We start from the raw sequence: 25,899 nt of genomic DNA on the forward strand, positions 1-25,899 counted from the left end.
GGTAGATGTGCTAAGGTTACGAAACACCGGCTCTTGCCCCGTGAGTGATGATACTATCAGTTGGGGGTGAAGCATCGTTGTTTGAACGATCATTGAGTGGATCAACGGGGCCAACATTCTAACGGCATGAGCTCTTCTTCTAATATTAAAATATTTATAAAAAAAAATTGAAGTGCTTCAAAAGGATGAGATGATTATCAAGGTACCTCTAGAGCTCTCCCAAGAGCCAAGTTAGATATACTCACATGCTTCGAAGATGACATGAACGAAGATCGATGACATGCACGAAGATCGAGAAGATTGAGTATCGATTTTTTGACCTAATCCGTCTCGTGCTCTAAGTTGATGAACAGGTAAAAATAGTAAAAAATATATAGCATCGATTACTATGCAAAAGATAATTTTTATACTAAGCAAAAAGAAGAAAAATATCCCATGAAATATTATTTTGAGGGAACAATCCATAATGATGTGTCCCATTATATACGAATAAACCAAAACGATAGGCTTTGTCTCATTTATGTCAACCAAATTATTCCATGTATAATCATATGTTAGTTGTCATTGGTAAAATTTTTTCCCATCAACACACAGAGTACCAAACATTATCAAAGTATCCTATTACATACGACACATCTATTAAAGTATGTAAATAATAATAATGTGTCGTAAAGTATTTTTTGTCCGCATGATGCATTCGTCCAATAATAAATACATCAAAATATTTAAAGGATCTTATTGTATAAAAAAAATCTTTAAATACATGATATTTTTGCTTTGGACATAAGAATCAACTAGTCCGATGGACTTAAGCAAAATTTCTCTTTGCATTCACTGCGCTCGCTTACGACCAAAATAAAAATAAAAATCATTTGAAGCAACAAGATCCAAAGCATCCACACTATTGTTGTTGATGTTCCAAGACGGACATTGCAATATTGAATATACAAAATGATATGTTGAAGCACAATAGGATGATAAATAATATAACAATTCTTTTCGACTATTCATGTCAGCATGATATAAAACGTTAAATTAGAGCATTCTAATACATCACACTATCAGTGTAGCCCGACTCGAACAATAGATAATATCAATTTCTCCAGATCGAATTGATGATGAAAATTTGCGCCGGTTTAGAGCTCGGCCCAATCGGGCCGTGGCTGGGCTCGCACGACGGCACGGATCGGTTCAATTTGAATTGTTGGTCCGACTTAGACGGATCTATAATTAGGGCTTCCGATGATTCTTCGAGATCATTCTTGGAGCGCACCGCGAGTGCTCACCGTTCCTTTCGCCTACCTCCCTCCCATTACGAGGGCCACCCCACTTCCAACCGGGGACGAACCCTAGACTTGCATCCTGCCCTCCTCCGACCCCGCGACAATGGCCGATGCATACTGGAGGTACGGCGATGCGCGCCACCAGGCGGCTGCGGCGGCGATGGCGCCTCCCCCCGCCACTCTCAAGCGACCTCGTGCGGAGTACCAGTGTGCGTATCTCCCAGCTCCCACCGCGGACCTTTTCTGGCTTCTACGCGCGTTTCTCTTTCTGTATCTTTTGCTTCGATCTGTCTTCGTTTCATGTTTTCCTTTTCTACCTATCGGATTTGCTAGGTTTCCTTTGTGGCAGTTTGCCTCATATTTAAAGAGGGTCTATAGAGATCAATCCTTCTGGGTGTCTGTTAGGGGAATATGGGCGGTGATTCATGAGGTTGCTGTGGTTATCGAGGCTAGGGTTCTTTGAATTTTTCTGATCTCGAAAGATTCGTTGCTGTTAATTAAGGGTAGAATAGGGGAAACTTGCATGCAGGTTTCATCCGTAGTTACCTATCTGGTGTTGTTTTCTCTAGTATGAGGGGTAGAGTTTGGAAAGATTAACAAGCAACACGGCACACTCGCTTAGAAATGATTCTGTGGTTGAGATCTTATACGTGGTTGAATTGCTTTCAATAGTTTAGCATAGTGAAATGCTTGTAATATTGGTTATTTTAGTTGAACACGAATTGGTTTCTTGCCGTTCAATTACATGATGCTGAAGCAACACATTTTTTCGGTGGATCATTTTGGGTGGAAAACCCCTTTTTTTATATATTTTTTTAATATTTTGAAGACAGGTTACATTTTTATTAAAAGAAATAAAGTTGTTTGAGATCATGCATTGGTAACTGCTCATGTTGATGTTATGCTATATTAAACTCCAATGTCAGTTGCCATAGTTCTTTAGTTCCAGAAGATGACTTCAACTTTTATCATTTGGATCATTTTTATTGTTAGAGATACCATCAAATTGAACAAGAATGACTTTCGTGTTACTTGCAACAAATTTTTATGAATTTTTCCTAGATATCTAGTTGTGCTTGCTCTTTTTATCTCCTTGTATGATTTGCTCCCTAAAAGATATGTAGTCAGATCATCTTTATATATGGTAGCCTTCTTTTCTAATTAAATGCTTTCGGGCAAGGAGCAAAAACATAGGTGTATAAATAATTGTACTTGCTGCATATATTACATAATTCCTTATTAAACTTATCTTATTTGAATTAAAGATGTGCCTAGTGGTTCCGACGTGTTTGCCTATTACCCTCGTGAGGATGAAGGGACTGCGCATCCTACTGTCAGGGATACTGAATCCCTTGGGGCTTCATATGATCGTTACTTACGCAATGGGGTATTTTTCATGAATGCTTTTCTACCATGGGTGTTAACTTCTTGTTGGCAGCTAACCTTGAAATTTTACTGTAGATTTCTTCTTATGGTGCTGGTGAGTCTGTTAGGCCTGTGGGTGGAGGAATTAATAACCAACCTATTGATGATCGACGAATCATCAGTATCGGAAGCTTGGATGGTCGGAGTGCTGGATATGGTGGCAGAAGGCCTGAACCTCCGCTTCCTCCAGATGCTTCAAATACTTTATTTGTGGAGGGCCTCCCTGCTGACTGTACACGCAGGGAAGTCTCTCGTATCCTTTTGACAGTTTGTGTCTTTTTGTGCTACTAGATTTTAGTTGTTTGCTATTCCTTCATCCTTTTGCAGACATTTTCCGCCCTTTTGTAGGGTTCCAAGAGGTGAGACTTGTGAACAAGGAATCCAGACATGTGAGTCTCAAACTTTATTGAGGGCCTTTGGTATTCACATTCAATATCACTAACTTTATTTTCTTTGGGGTTCAATGTTCGTGTAGCCTGGGGCTGATCCACTTGTCCTATGCTTTGTTGATTTTGCCACTACAGCCCAAGCTGCAATTGCATTGGAAGCTTTGCAAGGTGCTAATGACATCCATAAATCTTAGTACACTTGATATCATGCTTGTTTTAATTTTGCTGTTTATAGTAGTTCTGTTATTGCTATTGTCTTTGATGCTTCTGCAGAAGGTATTGTTTGTTAATACATAGGCGCTTCACGGACCCTCTTTCCTTGTCGAGTCTTTCATTGACCTGTCTACTTGATGGTCATGTATAATATCAAGTATAATCTTGCTTGCACTAAGGAAGCAGATTGAAGAGAAGAATATATGGCTTAATATCTGTTGATTTTTTGGTGTTTCAATTTCGATAAGTGCAATGCATTGGCCTTAAATATTTAGGATTGGCGAAAAACATCTTAATTGCTTGAGGTAGTCCGAGGCTAATTGAACTTTATTGATTAACATACCTGTGAGGAACATTTGATATGATGAGGATGTAAAGAAGATATCAACTTAGTCTATTTGGGCAGTTGGAATAAAGGCATGGTTGTTGCATGCGTTGGTTCACTTTCACATTGTCATCACACAAAGATCAGGGAAATCTGTTAAACGCAGTTTTGTACGCCCTTTAAATCTGTAATCTCATGTCACGAGAGTTGTAATGTACCTTTACCCGCTAAACAACACTTTGGATGAGCTTGATGACTACATGTTCAGTCATAGTTGGATCATTGCAACGAATTATCACTGGAAAAAATGACTATTATTGAATATATCAAGGGTACAGTAGTAAGAATTTTGGTTCTAACCCATATCATCATGATTTGGGGTATAAATTAGTTTCTCTATTTGGTTAAGAGTGATTGAACTCAATTGCTGCTCTTCCTGTTTTAGATTAGGCCACACCTGTTATAGTATCTTGGCCATACTTTTATATATTCCATAATAGCGGCAACCCAAATCGTTATGACGGTCATTATTTCGAACAGTTAATTAGGAGTATCGCAAGTTCATAGTAATAGTTGTTGGCTTGGAGGGTTAAAATAGCAGTCTGATGCCATGGTGATAAATGCAGTTATTGGTGTAGTTTTTATTGGCAACATGCAAATCTGTCATGCGATGTAAGTTCGGTGTGTGGATTTTTAGTACCCTTTTTTCTGCTCGATGTTTTTCAAATTTATCTTCTTAATTTCTTAGTACAAAGAGGATTTAATGCTGAAATTAAACTTCCCCTTACTTTGGTATTCCGTTGTATTTAGTTTTCTACTAACTACTTGCTACAAGCTTGGACGATCAGCCTTGGTCTCTGTTAAGGCTGCTCATTTACGATATAGGCGATTAGTGGCGAGGTCCTTGCATTGGATCTTCTTTTTTGCTCTTTGAAAGTTTTACATTATCCGCCACAGCCAGAATAACAGAATATGTTCCAAGTCAATAGATTAGATTTGAGACTGTGGACATTTCGTCAATTAACTCTTCATTCTGACCTGCGAGTGGCAGAACTTGCTTTGCATACTGTCAAAATTTTGACAAACAGGAGGCGACATGATAGCTTCAGATTTTTGTCGTGATAAAGCTATCAGAGCCATTTGAAATTAGTACGCACGATATTGGTTGACTGTTGATTACTAAATAGTCGGCCTTAATAATTGACTGTATGATGTTGGTTCACTGTTGATTACTAAAGAGTCAGCCTTAATAATTGGCAGATGTTGAAGAACTTGCGATGCTTTAGTAGTGTCTTTGTTTTGTCTTCATTAGTTATGCGCGTGCAATCACGTCCTCGATAGTGCGCTATGCTGCAACTTTCCGTTCTACGGCAATCTGCGTATCTTCCGTAAAGTATGGCCCTGTCCGCATTGTAAAGTAGTCACGACTCGATTTTGCAGGTTATAAATTTGACGAAAGCGATCGAGAATCAGCCAACTTGAGGCTGCAGTTTGCTCGCTTTCCTGGTCCGAGGTCATTCAGTGGACCTCGTGGCAGGCGTTGATCGTGGGATTTCCTAATCCAGGTGACTTGCGAAATCTACGCTTTACCATATACGTAAGATGTGCTCAAGAAAGGCGTTTTGTTGCAATGTAAAGTTGAACTCAATCATTGTTGTGCGGTCACTTTCTTGTAGGTCCAGTCAATTCGGGAGACTTCCGTGACGAGACACTTATTAGATAATCCATTCACGGTTTCGTATCCCTTATAATTATTATAATAGTTGTAACTGGCATAGTTATATAGCCATGCTGTGGCTTATGCCATCTGCCTAAATTTGGTTGGTGTATTCTCTCTAAAGTGGTTACTAAGCATGGACCATATGTGAGCATGCTTTAAACCTTGACCTTCTGTATGACCCTTATCTTAGTATTGGCAACTTGACAGTTATGATATGATCAAGCAAACTCTTTTATCTGATACATGTTTTTAGTTTGGCTTTAATTTTATCATTTAACTGATGACATGTGCATGTATTGGGAAGTATTGCTTCTGCAGTGTATTACAGTAAACTTTTTTTTCTGATTCTTATGGTAGCACTAAAGCGAATTATTCTGGTTGATGTATTGGATTGTGCATGTATATGTACATGCCCTAGTTTGTGTTAATGCGCTAAAACTGGTGATTCAGATTCCTTTTAGATTTTCTATGGTAGCATTTTAAATGAAGTTATTATGGTTAATATATTGAATTATGCATGTATATTCACATGTGGTGGTTTGTGTCAATATGATATAAAATTCACGGCGTTCTTCATGTAGTTGATGTGGTATTCGACTTGATATGTGAAACCTTGGAGCCCATGACCGTTGTTTCGTGGCTTTCTGTTGAGGATGAGACGGCACTAAATTCTAGTTTCTGGATAAAGCATAACTAGTTCCCCTCTATGATTGTAAGTTGGTTTGCAGGCGGAAAGTGGGCCAGAGCCTGAATTGTTTTGAAGAGGCTTGGAAAACAATTATAGGCAAATATACTCAATTCAAGTATTATTTTTTTACTATGATAAGCTTTTTAGCTAAGCTAGCTGAGTTCACCATCACCTAAGTTATTGGCTAGTTATTTATGGGCTAGACAAAATGATAATATATACTTTTAATACTTAGTCTTTCTCTCTCAATGTACTTCTTGTCTTTTATCACGGTGGATCATGAATGTTATAGCAAAATGGTGAAACATACAAGAATGATGAATGTAAAACATAGTTAACCAGTACTAGTATTGACCTCCTATTTCACAGTCATAGGCTCATAGCTGTATGTGTTTTTTTTATTTTGCCTGTCTTCTAACCTGGCTTCTTCTTTTCTTCCATTTCTCTCTTTTTATTTTCTTTTGAGGTTGTCAAATTTCCTAGAATTGGCTGTAACTTTTGTCAGTTGGATTTGATTGATTCTGTTTGATTTTGATTAGATAGTCTATAAGACTGAGAAATTGGCTAAAATCCTGAATTGTTGGATAGTGCATGTTTTGCTACTAAAGCTTTGTATGTATGGTTACGGTATAGCTGATATTTTTCAATGATGCAAAATTTGTTTAGTTCTGGTCTTGGTAATCCTAAAGCAAAGATAGTATGAGAGTATGAGGTTCATATTACTGAGACATTGAGATCGAACAAGTACATTAAGGACCAGTGTGATTTGAACTGTCAAGATCAACCCCTGCAAATTTTGGGATCCGGGATGGCCAAGACCAGAACATTCTACTGCCTCAGCAATAGGCTTCTATGCTCTACATTTACCGCCTCACGAATAGGTATATTTCTGTGGAATTGATGTGTATGCATGGTTATGCTAGATTTTGATTTTTAGTTTTATGCCCACAGGAGTAGATGTGTTTGCTAGTTTATGCTAGATTCTGGATTTAAGGCTAATGCTCAAAATCATAGTATGCTTGCCTTGCAATCAGGGGAAACGGAAAGAGTATGTTGACCACCCAGTACATTCACCACTAGGACACCTGAAGCTATGGTGCTTACACTGTTCCGAGAAGATACATGATGGCCTGGAGTTGTTGAAGTCTTATCTATGCCTGATACAGGTATTAATTGTTGGCCTTATGTGCAGTAATTTGTGCTCTGGGAATCTATTGTAGGAATCAATTGCTTCATCAACTTCATAAGTTTGTCATTACTGTGCATTTTAAAGTTTAGATTCATCCAGGCATGCTAGTTCTCAGATATATTAACTGCCGTGAGTTGCAACCCTGCTTTGATGACCTTAGGGCCGTGCACTCATATTTCAGTATGGTTGCTGCAATTCTGTGTCTCCCATCACAACATAAAAGGACAACCTTTTTTAGTATGGAACATTAAAGACTATTTTTGGTGAACTTGATTGGTTGGTCATTTGAGTTCAATGTGAAACAGTCTTCATGTTTTTCATCGTCCAATAAAAAACTACACAATTTATCTTCAAATGTTTTCTTCAGCCAAGCTAATTGAATATGTTAGGTTATTATGATAAGTTTTGTGATTTTAGCGTGTACAACGTGAAGTTATGATGCAAGGGTTCATGCGTACCTCATTGTTAATGTCTCGCAAGTCTATGATGCAAGGGTTCATGCGTACCTCATTGTTAATGTCTCGCAAGTCTATGAGAAGCTTTGTACATCTTTGAAATTTATCAAGCAACAAGACTGGTGTTGCCTTTGTTGTTACGCTCTGTAACTTAGTCGTCAACTACACACTATTCTATGATCAAAACATGAGATTGACTCGTTTTTATCTGCTGTAGGTCATATTTGCAAAACAGTCAAACGGAGAGGTTGAAAACCGATGTTGTGTCGGCATACAATGGAAGTTTTTGGAATGGTCGTTTGGTATGACGTCTCTCTCGAAACTATTTGCAACCCATACTGAGGAGGTGAAGGAGATTTCACGTTTGGTGGACTTTTCTGCTTGTGGTGTTTTGAGGTAGTAATGCCATCTCTCTTTTCCTCGATTATGATTGGTGCATTAGGACGGCTGGTTGGGTCATCTATTTATAATACCTACTCTAATATCTAACTTCATAATCCAGCCATTTTTGCAACGAGGAAAATTTACATCCCAAGTCTTACTCATTTTCATCATAAAGAACGCTCGAATACATTTATGAAAGGGAAAGTTTGTATGCGTTTGTACGTTTATAATATTAAAATTTAAGTTTAGCATGTATGTCCATTTTAAGTTCCAAAATTGTACGTGTCTAATTATCATATAAGTTAGTTAAAACTCTAATTAGCATTAATAAAGATTATCGTTTGATTGGTATGTTGTAATTATGGTTGAGTTTTCTTGGATGAATTTTAGTGAAAGATGTAGAAACAGGTATGATGCACTAGAATTTTTGGCATTCATTCTTACAGAAACTAATATAATATACGTTTATAATATTCTCTCTTATGCAAGGGCACAACCGACCGCGTGTTGAATTCTTATTTACGTTCATGAATGCTGCACTGGAATCCGTCTCCGAGGTGAAGCCGATGAATACGGCCGCGTTTGTGATTCAGATTCACTTTGGGATTGTGGGACCCAATTCTTAAAATCGTTGCAAATCTGATGTGTTGGGCCGCCACTCGGCCCAGAATATTCCTTGCGTTCCCAGTCCGAGAAGCACATTGGGCGACCCGTCCGGTTTTGTGGCACGACCAAGTGGTTCCATGGGTACTCTGTGGTCGTCGGATGTGGTGTCAATGGAGTTAGATTGTGCCTTCTCCATCACAAGCGATGCTCCGTGGACGGCAAGCAAGATGGGGGTAGGTTGCGGACTTGTGCTCCATGTGGGTCACATTGGTACCCTATCTCGCTTTCCTTCTATTGTTTTTGGCTTCTTTCCTTCGTGACGGTTGCAATTTCCTTAATAGATATTACCAGATACATGAAGATTACCACAAATTCGCCGGTGACTTATCTATTATTACTCGTATCCTCAAGTGTATGATTGCTCGTAGATGTGCGGTACATATATTACACCCACATACGCATTCTTTCTATTTCATTATTTTAATTATCCGTGGATCTTTTGCAGTCAACGCCCTTTGCATCATCTCGAGCGGCTCCCCTTGACAGATTGCACAGATCTGTACACCCGAATTGGTATACTTGATTCCCCTTCTCTCTCTGTCTCTTCCGACACAACACCATATTCTTCTACCCTGCGGAAGAAGAATAGGTTGCCAAAATGGACAAGCCTCAAGAGGAAGAAGAGCAGCGCCAGATCACATCTCCCCTGCGTAAGCTTGTCATCTCCTCCGCTTCTTCTCTCTTCCCTTCTCTCATCCTTCGCATCATGCAGTCGCCTCCGATCCCTCCACCTCGGCGTCGTCCTCGTCATCTCCACCACCACGAAAGGAGGTGGAGGAAGAGGAAGAGGAAGAGAACTCGCCCATCGAGCAGGTGGCCTTGACGGTGCCGGTCAATGACGACCCCGCGACGCCCGTCCTCACCTTCCGCATGTGGGTCCTGGGAACAGCCTCCTGCGTGCTGCTCGCCTTCCTGAACCAGTTCTTCTGGTACCGGAAGGAGCCGCTCTCCATCACCTCCATCTCCGCCCAGATCGCGGTGGTGCCGCTGGGCCACCTCATGGCCTCCACCATCACCGACCGCGTCTTCTTCAGGGGGAGCCGGTGGGAGTTCACCCTCAACCCGGGCCCTTTCAACATGAAGGAGCACGTCCTCATCACCATCTTCGCCAACTCCGGCGCCGGCAGCGTCTACGCCATCCACATCGTCAGCGCCGTCAGGATATTCTACCAGAAGCACATCACCTTCTTCGTCTCCTTACTCGTCGTCATCACCACACAGGTCTTGCCTCATCCGCATCCCTTCCCTCGATCCTTTGTGTAGCCATCGCATAATTCGTTCGTCTTGCTGTTGATATTGATGACACAGGTTCTCGGCTTCGGGTGGGCTGGGATGTTCCGGCGGTACCTGGTGGAGCCGGCGCCGATGTGGTGGCCGCAAAATCTGGTGCAGGTCTCACTGTTCAGGTAAGTGGTCTCTCTTTTTAGTTTTTAAATCCTTGCATTTTCTGGCTTGAAGCGATGATGCGAGCTTAGAACATCTGATTAGTGGTTGGTGACTACAGACTCAGATAGTTTACTCAATGCCCATGCCCAGCGGGGTCTCATAAGACTCATATATCGCGTAGTTAACCGACACATATAGGCCATGTAATTAACATCCACTTGCCAGTGGTAGGGACATGTAGATGGAATCAACTTTTGAGGCCACCCTGGTCCAGATTGCAAGCGTTGAACTGCTTTCCTTTCATCTACATGCAGAGCCCTGCACGAGAAAGAAGGTCGCCCCAAAGGTGGCATGACTCGGAACCAGTTCTTCATGGTGGCCTTCTTCTGTAGCTTTGCCTACTACGTTCTCCCAGGCCATCTCTTCTCCGTGCTCACCTCCCTCTCCTGGATGTGCTGGATCTTCCCTCGGTCCGTCCTTGCCCAGCAGCTCGGTTCTGGCCTCCATGGCCTCGGCATCGGCGCCATCGGCCTGGACTGGGCCACCATCTCCTCCTACCTCAGCAGCCCCCTGGCCAGCCCTTGGTTTGCGACTGCCAATGTCGCGGCTGGCTTTGCGCTCATCATGTATGTCATCACGCCCGCTGCGTACTGGCTCAACCTCTACAACGCCAAGACCTTCCCCATCTTCTCCGATGGCCTCTTCACATCCACCGGGCAGAGCTACAACATCTCCGGCATCATAGACCCCAACTTCCACCTCGACATCAAGACCTACGAGAAGAATGGTCCGCTCTACCTGAGCGCACTCTTCGCAATGACCTACGGCGTCGGCTTTGCCTCTCTCACGGCGACCATCTCTCATGTTCTTCTCTTCCATGGAAGGTGCGTGGTGACACTCGATTTGCCTGCAACGAATGCCAAGTATTCGATCGATCACAGTTGTGCTTGCTTGTAGCCAAATATGGCAGATGAGCAAGTCAGCATTCAAAGAGAAGATGGATATCCATACGAGGCTAATGAGCAGATACGACCAGGTCCCGCACTGGTGGTTCATCATCCTCCTCGTTGCCAACGTTGCTCTTACCATCTTCGCATGTGAGTACTTCATCGATCAGCTCCAGCTGCCTTGGTGGGGAGTACTACTAGCCTGCTTCATCGCCGTTTTCTTCACGCTCCCCTTCGGAATCATCAAAGCCACCACGAACCAGGTATCTGCTTGCTAGTTTCCTTCCCCGTGTCAGCTCCCTGCAGCTTCTGAGTTAGCTAGCCTGATCAATGGCTTCTCCTGTTTGTTGACCAAGACACCGGGACTAAACGTCATTACAGAGTACATCATCGGATACTTGTATCCCGGACGCCCAGTCGCAAACATGTGTTTTAAGGTATACGGATTCATCAGCATGAAACAGGCCTTGTTGTTCTTGCAAGACTTCAAATTGGGGCACTACATGAAGATACCACCCAGAACCATGTTCATGGCACAGGTTCGTTGACACTCCCATGTCCTTTGGCTGCCAAAGAGTATTGATTGAGTTCATACTGATGAGGAAATATAGGTTGTGGGCACCTTGATTGCTGCACTCGTATATTTGGGAACTGCATGGTGGCTTATGGAGACCATTCCCGACATCTGCAACACCAAGCTCCTGCCTTCGGACAGTCCATGGACGTGCCCCGGTGACCACGTCTTCTACGACGCCTCTGTCATCTGGGGTCTCATTGGTCCACGCAGGATCTTTGGAGACCTCGGCACCTACTCCAACATCAACTGGTTCTTCCTGGCTGGTGCGCTGGCGCCTCTGCTCGTCTGGCTTGCGCATAAAGCCTTCCCAGAGCAAGAGTGGATCCGCCTCATAAACATGCCCGTACTGATCGGCGCCACTGGATCGATGCCGCCGGCAACAGCTGTGAATTACACGACATGGGTCGTTGTCGGTTTCCTCTCAGGTTATGTGATCTACAGGTACAGGCGTGAGTGGTGGCAGCGGCACAACTATGTGCTCTCTGGTGCTCTGGATGCAGGGCTGGCATTCATGGGCGTGTTGCTGTATATGTGCTTGGGATTGGAGAAGGTGAGACTCAATTGGTGGGGGAATCACTTGGATGGGTGTCCTCTGGCTTCCTGCCCAACATCTCCGGGTGTCGTCGTCGAAGGTTGCCCCGTGTTCTGAGATGCTTGTGGAGCTACAAGTTCTTTGTTTCCTTATTAGATTTGCATTCATACTTCAGTGGAGATGTATAAATCATTGAATTGGAATATGTAACTTAGGTACAAATCAGTGAACATGTAAATCTCAGCCCGGCATTTCGACGATTACGTGGAAGGCAGGGTTGGCATCGCCAAGCTTGCGATCGCCTGTACTCCCTCTGCTGCGTCCTTCCGTTCTCTAACCCAACCTGATCTATCCGTCCCATATATACCGAGCCGGGCCCAATCCAAGATCGATCGGTCGAGCTCAATCAGCAGATCGGACTGGGTTGCGAAACTGATTTAGGATTCAATCTGGGATGGCATAGGGTTGGAAGGGGCTGGAAAGCAGAAGAGGATCGGTGGGCCACAAGAACGCAAGAAATCCAGATGAAAGCAGGGCCGCCTCTCAACCTCCACCACCAGTTGAGATATCGTGGCACCAGCAATCCGCTACTGCCCAATGTTTCCCCACTTGATATTTTCGTCGCCGCCCATTCCATCACGGCAGTGGGCAGTACTCCTTCGTACCAAGTTCGAGAGAAAGCAAGATGCTTGCTTCTGCTGCTGCTGCTACTGCTATCACAAAGCCAAGCCTCTCCTGTTCCGGACTTCGCTTCTCTTCCGACATCAATTCGATCCCTCCCTCGACGCCGGTGGCCGCCGCGGCCGGCTTCCGGTCCTCCTGCTCCGCCGCTCGCTCGTTCCGCGTCAGAAGCGCCGCCACGAAACCTGCGAAATCACCTGGTATAATATGACCAAATCATCCCTGTTCTTGTCAATTTCCTCATTTGTGCATCGAATTGGTCACATGTTCTATCTTGTTTGCACTCAGCCGAAGAAGACTGGAAGACCAAGCGTGAGCTTCTCCTTCAGAAGAGGGTAATTCCCGTTTCATGTGCTCTATTGTTTAGATGATTTTTCTGCTTAATTTAACACTATACTCATATAGACTAGTTGGCATTTCTCGTCACTGATGACTTCTTGATGCAGTGTATAGGTCTTCTTCTTTCCTTTTTAGCAATCCAATGCTGTTTTTGATGAAGAGATCTGATTCTTGTGACGATTTCTCAAGTTTGCTAAGCTGTTGGTACATATCTTTTGGTCATCAATGACTTAGTTCATCAGCAGTGTATTATTCCATGTAATTTAGAACTTTGTCAGGTTTCATGTTAAGTTTGCAGTTCTCATCAACAACATGCAATCAGAGTAATGCATAAAAGATACTCTTCTACAAGGAGGATCTTGCTTATTATCCTACCTTTTCTTATCACTATTATAAGTGCCAGTAGGAGAGACAATGCTCTTCTGGTTGTCCTGTAATGGTGCTCTTGCTCTCGGAATGAGTGACTGTGAGTTCATGTAGGTAAATCTTGCTAGAAGGGAGTTTGTGATTTTGGCTAAAGAACATTTTGGTGAATCTGCTGTTCTTTTTCTGAATTGGATGATGTGATCTCCATCTGTGTATGATAACATGATATGTTTGCAGGTCCGTAGTGTTGACGTAAAGGAAGCACTGCGTCTCCAAAAAGAAAACAATTTTGTAATTTTGGATGTCCGTCCTGAAGCAGAATTTAAGGAGGTATTTTTTTTAATTGCTTTCGTTATAAAATGTATAAATGCAATGTAGTCATTTTGCAACTCTTAATTGGGGCAAAGCAAAAAATGACATCTAACAAACAGAATTGGCTAAAGAGAAAATGGGGTAACAAATGGAGATACATAAACCTACAAGCATCAACAACCTTTTGTTGCTAATTTTGTTCTATAACATATTTGCACTTGCATTTATAAGAAAGTTTCTCATCTTTCATCACTAAATTCTTATTTGTGCAAGTCTAATTCCATCGGTTGGAGAAAGCTTCAAGGAAGAGTTAACTAGGTCTTGTGGCCATATGGTTAGGCCATCATCAACACTTATCTGTAGTGTTTAACCTATCCAATGCAAATTTAGGAAAAATGACTTGCCCAAGACCTAATGGTTAGCGGGAGAGTAAGAATGTGTATGTGACGGAAGTTTAACTTTATGAAACTAAGGGGCAACTGTACGAAACTCCAATACATTTAAGGGGGTCTTGAAAAACAAGGGAATTACTGGCTATGCTTGAGATTTTCTTTTTCCTTTCTTTTTTGAGGGATAATTTTATTTAAAGATGAAGCTGAATGTTTTTAGCATCACCTCTTTGTCCTTTCAAATGATTCAACCTTGGACCGCAACAAATAAGAACCATCTCTAGCTTCCATCCATAGTTCTTTCTATGAGTGCTTTGTGTTGCTTATTATATCCATTTCCATAATACACCTTTGTGTTCTCATGATAATATCATGCTTCTTTCTGAAATCATAGTACTTCATCAGATGTTAAAAAGTCAATCCAGGGATTGACCACTTGACTTTGAGTAGGTTTATGCCAAATATGTTATATTAATTTTCTTAAGTTCGATTGACTTGTCAGTGAATTTTGGTGAATGCTTCACATCTCTAATTGTGATTCTTGAAAACTTCTTTAGGCTCATCCACCCGGTGCAATCAATGTACAAATATACAGGCTTATAAAGGAATGGACCGCATGGGATATTGCTAGGCGCGCTGCTTTCGCATTCTTTGGCATATTCTCTGGCACAGAAGAGAATCCCGAGTTTATCCAGAGTAAACTAATTAGGGTTGTAACACATCTTTTTGTGTAGATATGTTGAATCGTGAATGATAAATATTTTCATCTGCAAACAGGTGTGGAGTCAAAACTTGATAAGGATGCAAAAATCATTGTAGCATGTTCAACCGGAGGAACAACGAAACCATCACAAAATCTTCCAGAGGGCCAACAGTCCAGGTAGCTTGGTTAAAGTATATTATTTCAGCAATCAAGCATCATCCAATCTCTGCATGTGGTGTATTGAACCTTTCATCTAATCTAACAGTGTCAGTCAGCATTTCAAGTTTGATTGATCGATGTTTAGGCCATCATCCGAGACACATGATGACACTAGTCCTAACTTCTTCCATGTTATTGATGAGAAAGTATGATTTTGGCAGGTCTTTAATAGCAGCATATTTGCTGGTGCTGAATGGGTATAAAAATGTATACCACCTGGAGGGAGGGCTCTACACATGGTTCAAAGAAGGCCTGCCTGCTGCTGCTGTTGCTGCAGAAGAAGAATGAGATGCAAGATCACAATGTAAAATTGTGGCTCTAGGATTTTGTTCCCTGCAGCCTTTATTCATAATATCATTCTGTAAATGTTTGTGTTATTTTACATACATTCTTTAGCAGACTCTGACACTTCACATCAGAATAAATGAATGCTCTTCTTATTGGGGCCTTAGAAAGTAAAGGCAATTATGTGTTTTTCACTTGTGATGTCTATATTTAAGGACTAATTGAGCGGGACTAAATATTTTTTGGAACAATCATTTAGACTGTTAATGGGTCAATTATCCCATCGGATCATGATAATGCTTGTGTTAAAGAGTGCAATTTGACTAATTACATTACTCTTGTTGTAATATATTATTTTATTTGGTAAGGTATCAGTCATTGGATAGTTACAATTATAAATAAATAAAAAAAATATAAATATAAATATAAATATTATATATATATATATATATATATATATATATATATATTCTTCTCATAAAAGAGATGAGGAGAAGTGATCATATTTCAGACGTGGATGGATCTGATCGAATAACCAAGTTTAATTGTCGTGCTTTGATCCAATAGGATAAATCATACATTAACTTGGTAAGCCTAGGAGTTTTTATGTCGTAATGTATTTTAGCCCCATCCATAGTTGTCTTCAATTCGATTGGATAACTAACTTAATAATAATAATAATAATTTTTAATTTAAATATAATCACCAGTGATGATGTGATAGGGAGTTGTTATGTCAACTTTTATGATGTGTATAAATCGACGGTCGAGATCAAAAGGAGAAGATGGGACATGGGGGACACACTCACCATAACCTTCATGTACAACGGAACCTGCACACAATTTGCATCTCGAGCTCACATCCAATGAAAGGACCACCAACACATGACATGTTTTTTTCTCTCTCTCACACACACACATACACATGGCATGTTCTTTTCCTACCAGATATATATACGTACTAGAAGACGAACATAGATTAAAAACATGAGCATAAGACATCATACCGAAATATCTGACAATTGACCTATAAAAGCAATTCCCTTCGACACCAAACCATTATGCTACCTGAATATAAATTGCAGCGCAAGTGCATTGCATTGTTGATGTCACTTTGACCGAGTTTGGATGAGTCTGATATTGATTTTGACCGGGCCCTACCCTCACATGGCCGAGCAGCGCGGAGACCCCATTGTACGAATCTCGCCGGTTCAATCGAGCCAAATCGATGCCACCCAAACCCCTCGGGACCACCTCCTGTTCACTAATCACGAGGCAATTCCCGATCGCACTTCCATTTACCTGGAACGGAAGAGATGGCCAAGTGGCTTGTCATGAGCGCGATTTTTGCGTCGCCATCTCCTTATCGTGTCCGCATCTCCTTCTTTTAAAGTCCTCCCCCCCCTCTTCAGACCACCACCACACTCCAGCCTTGCGGTGGCCTTCCTTGTGTTGCATGCACTTCGGTGGTTCCCAGAGAGAAACCGATGAAGGTGAGTGAGCAGATCCCTCTCTGCTACTGTGTTGTTGTGTTGGTTATACAGCTACTGTTACTGTGACTCTTGTGGCATAGATCATCTTCGATTGGATGCGTCGCAAGCTGCACCCCAGCGTCAAATACTCCCAGGTTTCTCGAAAGAAAGGTTGGGGGAGAATCTGAGGACTTCCTTCCTCGTAGCTTTCCCTGGTTTCGGGAATGCGAGATGATGCCTTTTTTTTTGTTTCTGATTCCCAGATGCTTTCGGCGGAGATGACGAAGAGAAGCAGGAGGTGGTCTTCGAGGGTCTGATGGAGAAGGAACCATTACTGCTTCACGACGTCCTCGACGGCATTCTCACCATTGGCACGTTGGGACACCAAGGCAACTTTCTTTCTCGATCCTACTCCATCCAGGAAGACCATCTCCTGCAGGAGGACGAAGCAGACACGGAGGTAGAGGAGAGAGAAGAAGGAACGGAAGTTGCGCCGGCCATCATCGAGTCAATTAAGGTCAAACCACCTGTTGAAGCAGAGGTGAAAGAGGTGACGGTGGTGGTGAAAGACGTAGAAGAGTCCCCACTGCTGGAGGAGGACAAGAAGAAAAGAGAGCGGGGAAGGACGACGCTCGCCGATCTGTTTGCTGCCGAGAATCTCAACGAGGGAGCCAATGCCAACCGTGAGAGGAAGAAGACAGCGAAGACAAAGAAACAGGAGAAGCGGACATCACCCTGCACCGCCAAAGCCAAAGCCAAAGCCAACACCACCACCAACACAAAGCTACAGAAGGTACGCTTCGCCACTCTCTCATGCATGGTCTGTGAGTGTCAATGCTGTTCTCAGCCACCCTCTCTCCGTGAATGGCAATACTTGTTTACTAGAAGTTTCCTGATCTCGATGTTTTGTTGACTGGTTTGTGGTGAATGGGTAGCTGATGACAAAAATGTTGAAGAAGAAGATCCATCCAGAGATTGCAGTGATGCCCAAATCATCGGAAACACAGACCCAAGAAACAAGAAGCCACTGGTAATCTCTCTCTCAGCTTTGTCGTTGATCTAAGCCACTTGATCTCCACAGAAGATTGAATGGGTAGCCCATGCAAACACAAATAGTTGGCAGACATATACGTTGAGCTTATAATATCCATCACCATCAAGGCTTGTTTGCTAACAGTTTCTTGGTCTCTTTGTTTGTTTTCATTGCAGATTTAATGTAAGTCCGATGCTTCAATTGGCAGTAAAAAGAGCATGATATATGTCCATCATCAATCATACGCTAGTCAACCATGTATCATCTCCACTGTACTCATCAGGACAAAAGTGATTCTAGATATATGTATCACATGTTGTGGTATTGCATCTAATTGTATGTGCCAGTTTACTGTTGTAAGACAATCTGCAAGTGGCTAATGGCATAATTTGTGTTTTGGAGAAGAGGAGGAGAAACATTAATATTAATCCTTACGTTTCTAAATAATCTTTGTCTTCGACATCCCAAATTGCGGCTGGCACAGGTGACACCGAGGTAAAGAGGCCACTATCGACGAATGAGAGGCGACGCTTCGGTGTTGGCCCCACCCAGTTAAGTGGGTTTTTCCTGTTGCCTGCCTAAATCGAGAAAGCCCGGAATCAAAACTTCTTTAGCCGTTCATCAGGATCTCAACGGTTAGAAATGGCGCGTTCTTGTGAGAACGGAGGAAACGACCGTTCATCTTCTAAAGTATTTGATGGGGAGCAGATCGAGCATTGGAGAGGATGCACTGGGCGGTCGGGCAATGTATTATGGACCGTTCATCTCCCACGCTTAGGGTCCATTAATGTGATGGGTGGGCCGGTCGGGACATGTATTATGAATCGGACCACGAGTGATCTTGGAGTTCGGTCCAAGAATCCAACCCGGTTCGGGCGGCCGTAGACCGAAAAGATAGCGCGAGTTGCGGCCACAGAGCAGCTCGAGGGGAATGAGCAAAGACCGGCCTCGAAGAATCACCTCAGAGCCCTAAACCCACCCGACCCCTTGTTGTGTCTCTCGCGTCGTCGGAGGAGATCGATGGCGACATCCATGATGCTTCGAGCTTTGAGGCGGGGCGATCTATCGCCGCCATCTCTGTCCTCTCGCCTTAGATGCGTAAGCTCGCTTTCTCTCTTCGGATTGTTGCCCCCTTCGAAGCGGCCCGGATTAGTAACCTTCCTGTCGTAAAATTTCTTGTAGTCTTTGCACGGTGCCTCTGTACCGTTTCCTGGAAGATTATATGTAGCTTTTGTATTGTTACGGATCAGTTAGACTTTCGATTAGCCTCATTTTCACCATTATTGTGTTATTGTGATTCTGCTGTGAGTTGGTGCAGGCCCAATAATGCTTTCCTCTTCTTGTTATCATCATGGTCAGAAATTTTCATCTTTTATGTTTTGTGTTTTCATATAAAAATGATAAATTGCACAAACCTGATTAATATTGTTTTATCGTAAAATTTAATTTGAGAAGTGTGATTGACATCGAGCTCAGAGTTTGATTGATAGTTGAAGCTTCCGTGTTTTATATTCTTCGTGCTGACAGTATATTTGTTGAAGCCAGATGTAGTACGTTTGGTTGTTTTTCTGGTGCCAGAAGTTTCAGCTACAAAAACTTTCCAATAAATTCTAGAGGGTTCAGGAGGAAGATTTGGAGTCACGAAAGTGAACATAATTTTAATGGTTTATATCTATTTGAGATCTTTTGTTTTATCATCTGGGTTGTCTAAGACTGAAATCATAGAAAATTAGCTCATAAGAGGTGGAATGTTTACAGGGATTGTATTTTAGATTGAGTGTACCGGTTTAATATTTGATGTAAAAGCATGCACAAATCTGAAATTTGAGTTTTTTATTTGATGCAATCAGGCATTGCGTAGTTGCATTTTGTTATTAATATTGGTTCACTGTGGTGTATAATACAAGAAATCATTGCCAAAGTGGCGTTTGTACTTGTCTTTCTTTCCTTTTTGTCGGCTTGATTTACCCATCCTTCTGTGTGTGTCTCCCTCTTTGTTCCACCATGCTCCTTCCGGCAAACTTGTCCTCACCTTTTGTACCCTTTTTTCTCACTAAAACCCTCTCAGTACCCCAGTCCATTACCCGGTTGGTGATCTGCAGCTTCTGTCCTAGTCGGTCCTGCAAAAGGAGAGAGACAACACTGGTACACATACTAGCAATCTTGTTCCCTGTTGTTTATCATAGGGCTGAGTCTGGGCTGAATTTTCTTTTCTTATGGTAGTGTGTTAGTGATCTGTCGCTGCTCAGGTCTTTTGTTCCCAAGCCTGTGGTATTGTAATGGACAAGTATTAGTAGCCAATGGCCATGAAGTGAATCTTATCTTCTACTTCTTTGTTCCTTTCCCTTCATCTTTTAATGGTGGACAGACCATAACAAGTTTGTTTATTAATAGTCTTACGGAATTTGTGTGATATAGGTCTTGTGAACTATATTTCGTTCTAAAATTTAGCAAATCAGATCTTGATCAATATCAAAATTAATGGCTTTTTGTTTAGCTGATTTTCAAAGTTGGGTTCATGACTTAGAGCTCTGCTTCAGATGCCTACAGGAGGAACCCAAACAAGGGCACCCTCGTCAGTGTGAACTATGGACATAATCAGGGAACGTAGTGGCATACTGTCAGTATGAGACTGATAGCTTGGGTCATCTGGTTGTCCCTTTGTGCTTCCATTGTGGGTGTAAAGAGACTGATAGTTTGGGTCATCTGGTTGTTCCTTTGTGCTTCCGTTGTGGGTGTAAAAGAGCATTTTTCTAACCTGAAAAGTGCTTCCTTTTATTATTTATCTTTAGAAGTTTTTGTTTTGTTCATATGGAGCTGTGCATCTGATCTTTATCACTTGTTATTTAGTCATGAGGATCAGGTGCAGTTCTTATTCCTTCTTTTCCATATATTTAACTCCTCTTGTTTCTACTTTCTTCCTTCTTTGAACTGATACTCTAGATTCATTTCTTTCATCTCTCTTTCTGTAGTATCTTCTCTTAACTATCACTCTTTTCATAATTGAAGTGTTTCTTATTTTCAACATGCAATGATTAATCTGATTTTGCATGTGAACTTTCTGTTCTCAAATTTTCTAGCTATTATTCATAATCCCAAATCTTTAGCAATGGTTAATCATTTGCATATGCCATGCATGTGGGAGTGTTGTACTGTTAGAAAGTGGAAGGCACATGCAATTGAACATTGGGTAGCAGCGTCGCTTTCACTGTTTCCATAACTGGAAAAATAAAAGAGTGAAAAGTAAAAAATAGAAGTTTTGCCATGATCACCCAGCTAGGAAGCTTCTTTCATGGTGATGGATTGCATAATCATGTTTTGCAGTTTTCTAAAACAACAGAATCAAGGTGATAATTCTTAAGTTAGTTTCGTGTTGTTCATTTGTTTCTTTGATGTCACTGGGCACCCCCTTTGAGCACCATTATCTCTTTTGCCTCTTGTTTGTTGCCCTACTATCCATCACTTTGCTATCTCTTGTTTGTATTAAATTATGATAATTCTGTTTTAGTACTTGTATAGCTTATTGCTATTTTTTATGTTGAGTAACATAGTTATACTTGTAGCGTTACATATTTCATGTTTATTTATGCAGTTATCTGGCAATGCAAGTGTGCCCTGGTGTCCTTCTCCTCTGGGTCATAAATGGGCTAATTTGGTTAGATCGTTCAGGTATTGTCTCACGTATTTAATTTGAAGTGCATCTTTAATGTCGCTTCTCTAATATGCTTGTTTTCTGCTTCTTCTTTTTTTGGTTTGCTTTACCCATGACTTCTCTTTTTATCCAGCACAAAACCAGCAGGAAATGATATAATTGGAATTGATTTGGGAACAACAAATTCATGTGTCGCAGTTATGGAGGGAAAGGTAGATCTCTGATAGTCTTGTTTGTATTTGGTCATCTGTAACTCTGATAATGAATAATACTCTCCTATGCTTGTGTATAACAGAATGCTAAAGTCATAGAAAACTCTGAAGGAGCTCGTACCACACCATCAGTTGTAGCTTTTAATCAGAAGGGAGAACTACTTGTTGGAACTCCAGCAAAACGTCAGGCAGTTACCAATCCTACAAACACCCTTTTTGGAACCAAGCGACTGATAGGACGCCGCTTTGATGATCCTCAAACACAGAAAGAGATGAAGATGGTCCCCTTCAAGATTGTGAGGGCACCCAATGGGGATGCATGGGTTGAAGCAAATGGTCAGCAGTATTCTCCCAGCCAGATTGGTGCATTTGTTTTGACAAAGATGAAAGAAACTGCTGAATCTTATCTTGGGAAGTCAGTTTCAAAGGCTGTTATCACTGTTCCTGCATATTTTAATGATGCCCAACGTCAGGCTACAAAGGATGCAGGGAGGATTGCTGGTCTTGATGTACAAAGAATTATCAATGAACCAACTGCTGCTGCGCTTGCCTATGGGTTGAACAACAAGGAGGGCCTCATTGCAGTTTTTGATCTTGGAGGTGGAACATTTGATGTTTCAATCTTGGAAATATCAAATGGTGTATTTGAGGTATATGGTCTTTATTTTTCTTGCCTTTGGTAGGGAGGGTCTGCTTTTTCTTTTTGTTAGGTCTTGTTAATGGTCTCATTTCTTTATTTCAGGTTAAATCGACAAATGGCGACACCTTCTTGGGTGGAGAAGATTTTGACAATGCATTGGTAGAATTCTTGGTTGATGAATTTAAGAGAACTGAGGCAATAGACCTTTCAAAGGATAAGCTGGCTCTACAGAGGCTCCGGGAAGCGGCTGAGAAGGCTAAGATTGAACTCTCATCGACATCCCAGACTGAGATCAATCTTCCATTCATAACAGCTGATGCTTCCGGAGCAAAGCATATGAACATAACACTCACAAGATCAAAGTTTGAGACTTTGGTGAATCATTTAATAGAAAGAACCAAAAATCCCTGTAGAAGCTGTTTGAAGGATGCTGGCATAAGCAGCAAGGATGTTGATGAGGTTCTTCTTGTTGGTGGAATGACTAGGGTTCCGAAAGTCCAGGAAATAGTTTCAGAAATCTTTGGAAAGAGCCCTAGCAAGGGAGTGAATCCAGATGAAGCTGTTGCAATGGGAGCTGCCATTCAGGGTGGTATACTTCGTGGAGATGTTAAAGAGCTCCTTTTGTTAGACGTAACTCCCTTGTCACTAGGTATTGAGACCCTTGGTGGTATTTTTACGAGACTGATCAACAGGAATACAACCATTCCCACGAAGAAGAGTCAGGTAAGAATATGATTGATGAAAAAAAATTATTAGTAGAAAGTTTAATAAAAGAAGCTACGTATATGGGGTTTTCATGAAAACATAGGACCAGAAGGAAATGCGACTCCAACAGCAAAGTCTCATCATAATTAATCTACTTGAATGGCAAATGCAAGTCCTTTTTTTGTTTCCTTATATTTTGTCCATACAAGCATCCTACGTTGCTATTTCATCAAGAATCTGTTATCAAGGTAGTGATAACAGGATACCTAAATCATGGTATAGCTTAACTGCTATTATATTAGGTTTGACTGAAATGACAGCCAAAGCCATTGAGATTTTGAAATTTATGAGAGCAATAATTGTTTCACCTTAAAAGAAGATGAATACTGAATTTTGAACCTATGCTTTTATATTTCGTACCTTGTTTATTACTCTTCATCAACCTGAATTTGTTTTTAGCTTGTGGCATGTCTGTTTCGGGATTTTGTTAAAACATTTGTTTAGCACTGGAAATGGTTTGTCTTATGTGGATTTTGGGAGAAGCATTTTCATGCTTTGATAGATGTGCAATAGGATGTCAATTTTTACTTGATACTGAGGTTATTTGGTTTCTTCCATCAATCAGGTATTCTCCACTGCAGCTGATAACCAGACCCAGGTTGGTGTTCGTGTGCTGCAAGGTGAGCGTGAAATGGCTACCGACAACAAGCTCCTAGGCGAGTTTGAGCTTGTTGGCATCCCACCAGCTCCAAGAGGCATGCCGCAGATTGAGGTTACCTTTGATATTGATGCCAACGGAATTGTGACAGTCTCAGCTAAAGACAAGGCTACTGGAAAAGAACAGCAGATCACTATTCGCTCATCTGGTGGCCTCTCCGAGGAAGAGATTGAGAAGATGGTCAAGGAGGCTGAGCTGCATGCTCAAAAGGACCAGGAGAGGAAAGCCCTGATCGATATCAAGAACAGTGCTGACACGACAATCTACAGTATCGAGAAGAGCTTAAGCGAGTATAGGGATAAGATTCCGGCTGAGGTGGTCACCGAGATCGAGACTGCAGTAGCTGATCTTCGCAAAGAGATGGCCGGAGACAGTGTTGATAATATCAAGGCCAAGCTTGACGCAGCAAACAAAGCAGTGTCAAAGATCGGGCAACACATGACAGGAGGCTCAGGTGGGTCATCCTCTGGTGGCTCTCAAGGTGGTGGTCAGGCTTCCGAAGCAGAATATGAAGAGGTCAAGAAGTAGAATATCGGAGAGATGACTATCGACCAACCTAACTCTATTTCATGTGGAAGTTGATGTCGTACTGTAACTTTTGTCCAGGGCATGAGCAGATTTTGCTGTACTAGTTCTTCATGTGAAATAAGAAACAGTCGGATTCTAGATGTTAGGAGTGCCACTGGATCATAAACTTGGTGAATCAATCGTGACAATATCTGTTATCATTCGACAATCTGTAATCATTCCTGGTGTTTCATGTGGAGAGCAAATGCAGAATTTGCTGGATTTGACTAGTCAACAAATATGGGAAATGTTTTTATGGATGTCATTATTTCTAAAAGCTTAAATTGTTGGATTGGAACATGATCGGATTCATATGGTTAACAGGATGAATTTTCTTTTAATTGCCTTGATATTGGGAGTCTGCTTCATGACTTTGTTTTTGTAAGAGCCGACCACCCAAAACTCATCAATAGAATGCGCAGTAGGATTCACAAGATTGGTTGATAGTCAGATCCAATCTTTGTACGTGGAACAAATGAAAAGCCGGTGGAGTGTTTGCCCCCAAGAACACACCCGATCATTGTATTGGTTCGACTCTCACTGTCTGACATCAGATGGGAAACTATCTATAGGTCACATTGATTCAGCAAGATATTAAGATGAAGCCGTAGTTTATGCACCAATGATGACATCAGATGAACCTTTACGGTGTGGCCGGGGAGTCAACACGGCTTGGTCCAGTCCCCGATGCGTAGGGCTGCCCACGTGGACACTCAGGTGGCGAGAGCGAGCGTCGGGTCGGGTCGGGTGGAGTTCGGGTTCCACTCTCCGAGCACGATCTTCACCCTCGACGAGTGGTCTGCTTCTTTGTCGCCGGTTTCCTACACACAGGATAAGGTCGGGAGGGAGATTTCCTGACTTGACATCTCTGAAGCTCAAGTCAAGGTTGAAGCGGAATCAAAGAGAGTTTTTTTTTCCTCCCTTTGGCACCGGCCAGGTGATGGGTTTTTATACCTGCACATAGGGGTCGGTCGTACCTGGTTCGTTAATGGCCGCCAACCCCTTAGGCGGCTTGCTCATATCTTCTATGCGGATGTCGGTCGACTTGTACGGCACGATGTCGAGTGGCGCCATCCTGAGTTTTTCGGGGCGACTTTGTACCCGAGGATGTCGTCCTGAGTTTTTCGGGGTGGCTTTGTACCCGACAATGCTGTCTTGAGGCTTTTGGGGCGGCTTTGTACTCGACGGCACCATCCCAAGTTTTCCGGAGCGGCTTCGTACCCGATGACACCATCCTAAGCTTTTCGGGGGTGGCTTCGTACCTGACAGCATACCTTGCACAATCCTGTACTGCACGGGAGGATGGCTGAGTCAGCTAAGTTTGAGGCATTGCGTCGACGTGGTCCGCCACATCAGCTTTTAAGCTCCACGCTGGTGTTGTAGTGGCTGTGGACTGCTGCCAAAGAGCGTGTTACCAAAATATGCCAT

The 25,899-nt window shown here is 42.2% G+C and overlaps 5 protein-coding genes across 14 annotated transcripts; all 5 read left to right on the forward strand.

Moving 5' to 3' along the window:
• The first annotated feature begins 1,252 nt into the window (after positions 1 to 1,252).
• Positions 1,253 to 8,422, forward strand: LOC103977994 (RNA-binding protein 1). Of its 5 annotated transcripts, XR_010490956.1 has the most exons (8): positions 1,253 to 1,492; positions 2,549 to 2,670; positions 2,745 to 2,961; positions 3,036 to 3,097; positions 3,184 to 3,265; positions 5,076 to 5,200; positions 6,710 to 6,924; positions 7,078 to 7,206. XR_010490956.1 is itself a non-coding variant. In XM_065123536.1 (7 exons), the coding sequence occupies exons 1-6, from the start codon at positions 1,387 to 1,389 to the stop codon at positions 5,177 to 5,179; spliced, it is 693 nt and encodes a 230-aa protein (XP_064979608.1). In that variant the 5' UTR covers positions 1,253 to 1,386; the 3' UTR covers positions 5,180 to 5,200; positions 7,078 to 7,211. The 5 variants fall into 5 exon arrangements, 2 of the variants coding, with proteins under 2 accessions (XP_064979608.1, XP_009391960.2); XR_010490959.1 differs by lacking the exons at positions 5,076 to 5,200; positions 6,710 to 6,924 and adding an exon at positions 7,905 to 8,422 and having other exon boundaries at positions 7,078 to 7,209; XR_010490958.1 differs by lacking the exon at positions 5,076 to 5,200.
• On the forward strand, positions 7,942 to 12,511 carry LOC135583234 (oligopeptide transporter 7-like). Of its 5 annotated transcripts, none has more exons than XM_065123508.1 (10): positions 7,942 to 8,083; positions 8,561 to 9,112; positions 9,183 to 9,387; positions 9,450 to 9,958; positions 10,046 to 10,143; positions 10,438 to 11,007; positions 11,081 to 11,333; positions 11,427 to 11,609; positions 11,682 to 12,279; positions 12,395 to 12,511. In XM_065123508.1, the coding sequence occupies exons 3-10, from the start codon at positions 9,336 to 9,338 to the stop codon at positions 12,406 to 12,408; spliced, it is 2,277 nt and encodes a 758-aa protein (XP_064979580.1). In that variant the 5' UTR covers positions 7,942 to 8,083; positions 8,561 to 9,112; positions 9,183 to 9,335; the 3' UTR covers positions 12,409 to 12,511. The 5 variants fall into 5 exon arrangements, with proteins under 5 accessions (XP_064979580.1, XP_064979568.1, XP_064979575.1 ...); XM_065123496.1 differs by having other exon boundaries at positions 8,561 to 8,910; positions 9,019 to 9,112; positions 11,682 to 12,442; XM_065123503.1 differs by having other exon boundaries at positions 8,561 to 8,910; positions 9,019 to 9,107; positions 11,682 to 12,442.
• Positions 12,512 to 12,649: 138 nt separating this feature from the next.
• LOC135621898 (rhodanese-like domain-containing protein 14, chloroplastic) lies at positions 12,650 to 15,648 on the forward strand. The gene is made up of 6 exons (XM_065123525.1): positions 12,650 to 13,060; positions 13,149 to 13,195; positions 13,803 to 13,895; positions 14,824 to 14,962; positions 15,044 to 15,146; positions 15,350 to 15,648. Exons 1-6 carry the CDS (start codon positions 12,865 to 12,867, stop codon positions 15,474 to 15,476), a joined length of 705 nt encoding a protein of 234 aa, XP_064979597.1. The 5' UTR covers positions 12,650 to 12,864; the 3' UTR covers positions 15,477 to 15,648.
• Positions 15,649 to 16,897: 1,249 nt separating this feature from the next.
• Positions 16,898 to 18,399, forward strand: LOC135636972 (protein TILLER ANGLE CONTROL 1-like). Of its 2 annotated transcripts, XM_065149239.1 has the most exons (5): positions 16,898 to 16,965; positions 17,046 to 17,115; positions 17,208 to 17,737; positions 17,880 to 17,974; positions 18,154 to 18,399. In XM_065149239.1, coding segments are annotated over exons 1-5 (702 nt in total). In that variant the 5' UTR covers positions 16,898 to 16,959; the 3' UTR covers positions 18,155 to 18,399. The 2 variants fall into 2 exon arrangements, with proteins under 2 accessions (XP_065005311.1, XP_065005306.1); XM_065149234.1 differs by having other exon boundaries at positions 17,880 to 18,399.
• A 488-nt stretch (positions 18,400 to 18,887) lies between these two features.
• Positions 18,888 to 24,693, forward strand: LOC135621890 (heat shock 70 kDa protein, mitochondrial-like). Its single transcript, XM_065123516.1, has 6 exons — positions 18,888 to 19,075; positions 21,570 to 21,646; positions 21,763 to 21,841; positions 21,925 to 22,491; positions 22,584 to 23,204; positions 23,812 to 24,693. The coding sequence occupies exons 1-6, from the start codon at positions 18,998 to 19,000 to the stop codon at positions 24,430 to 24,432; spliced, it is 2,043 nt and encodes a 680-aa protein (XP_064979588.1). The 5' UTR covers positions 18,888 to 18,997; the 3' UTR covers positions 24,433 to 24,693.
• Positions 24,694 to 25,899: the final 1,206 nt, after the last annotated feature.

Source organism: Musa acuminata, chromosome BXJ1-3 (genome assembly GCF_036884655.1).
Source record: "Musa acuminata AAA Group cultivar baxijiao chromosome BXJ1-3, Cavendish_Baxijiao_AAA, whole genome shotgun sequence".
Classification (NCBI taxonomy): Eukaryota; Viridiplantae; Streptophyta; class Magnoliopsida; order Zingiberales; family Musaceae; genus Musa; species Musa acuminata.

What these genes read in the sequence shown, in the direction of transcription:
- LOC103977994 (XM_065123536.1), top strand. Translation starts at nt 1,387, where the DNA reads ATGGCCGATGCATACTGGAGGTACGGCGATGCGCGCCACCAGGCGGCT. An exon ending in ACCTCGTGCGGAGTACCAGT is followed by an intron (nt 1,493 to 2,548) that starts GTGCGTATCTCC and finishes TTTGAATTAAAG; the next exon opens with ATGTGCCTAGTGGTTCCGAC. An exon ending in ATCGTTACTTACGCAATGGG is followed by an intron (nt 2,671 to 2,744) that starts GTATTTTTCATG and finishes ATTTTACTGTAG; the next exon opens with ATTTCTTCTTATGGTGCTGG.
- LOC135583234 (XM_065123483.1), top strand. Translation starts at nt 9,336, where the DNA reads ATGGACAAGCCTCAAGAGGAAGAAGAGCAGCGCCAGATCACATCTCCC. An exon ending in CCAGATCACATCTCCCCTGC is followed by an intron (nt 9,388 to 9,449) that starts GTAAGCTTGTCA and finishes CGCATCATGCAG; the next exon opens with TCGCCTCCGATCCCTCCACC. An exon ending in GAACCATGTTCATGGCACAG is followed by an intron (nt 11,610 to 11,681) that starts GTTCGTTGACAC and finishes GAGGAAATATAG; the next exon opens with GTTGTGGGCACCTTGATTGC.
- LOC135621898 (XM_065123525.1), top strand. Translation starts at nt 12,865, where the DNA reads ATGCTTGCTTCTGCTGCTGCTGCTACTGCTATCACAAAGCCAAGCCTC. An exon ending in GAAACCTGCGAAATCACCTG is followed by an intron (nt 13,061 to 13,148) that starts GTATAATATGAC and finishes GTTTGCACTCAG; the next exon opens with CCGAAGAAGACTGGAAGACC. An exon ending in AGCTTCTCCTTCAGAAGAGG is followed by an intron (nt 13,196 to 13,802) that starts GTAATTCCCGTT and finishes ATATGTTTGCAG; the next exon opens with GTCCGTAGTGTTGACGTAAA.
- LOC135636972 (XM_065149234.1), top strand. An exon ending in CCAGGTTTCTCGAAAGAAAG is followed by an intron (nt 17,116 to 17,207) that starts GTTGGGGGAGAA and finishes TCTGATTCCCAG; the next exon opens with ATGCTTTCGGCGGAGATGAC. An exon ending in CCAACACAAAGCTACAGAAG is followed by an intron (nt 17,738 to 17,879) that starts GTACGCTTCGCC and finishes GTGAATGGGTAG; the next exon opens with CTGATGACAAAAATGTTGAA.
- LOC135621890 (XM_065123516.1), top strand. Translation starts at nt 18,998, where the DNA reads ATGGCGACATCCATGATGCTTCGAGCTTTGAGGCGGGGCGATCTATCG. An exon ending in TCGCAGTTATGGAGGGAAAG is followed by an intron (nt 21,842 to 21,924) that starts GTAGATCTCTGA and finishes TGTGTATAACAG; the next exon opens with AATGCTAAAGTCATAGAAAA. An exon ending in TTCCCACGAAGAAGAGTCAG is followed by an intron (nt 23,205 to 23,811) that starts GTAAGAATATGA and finishes TCCATCAATCAG; the next exon opens with GTATTCTCCACTGCAGCTGA.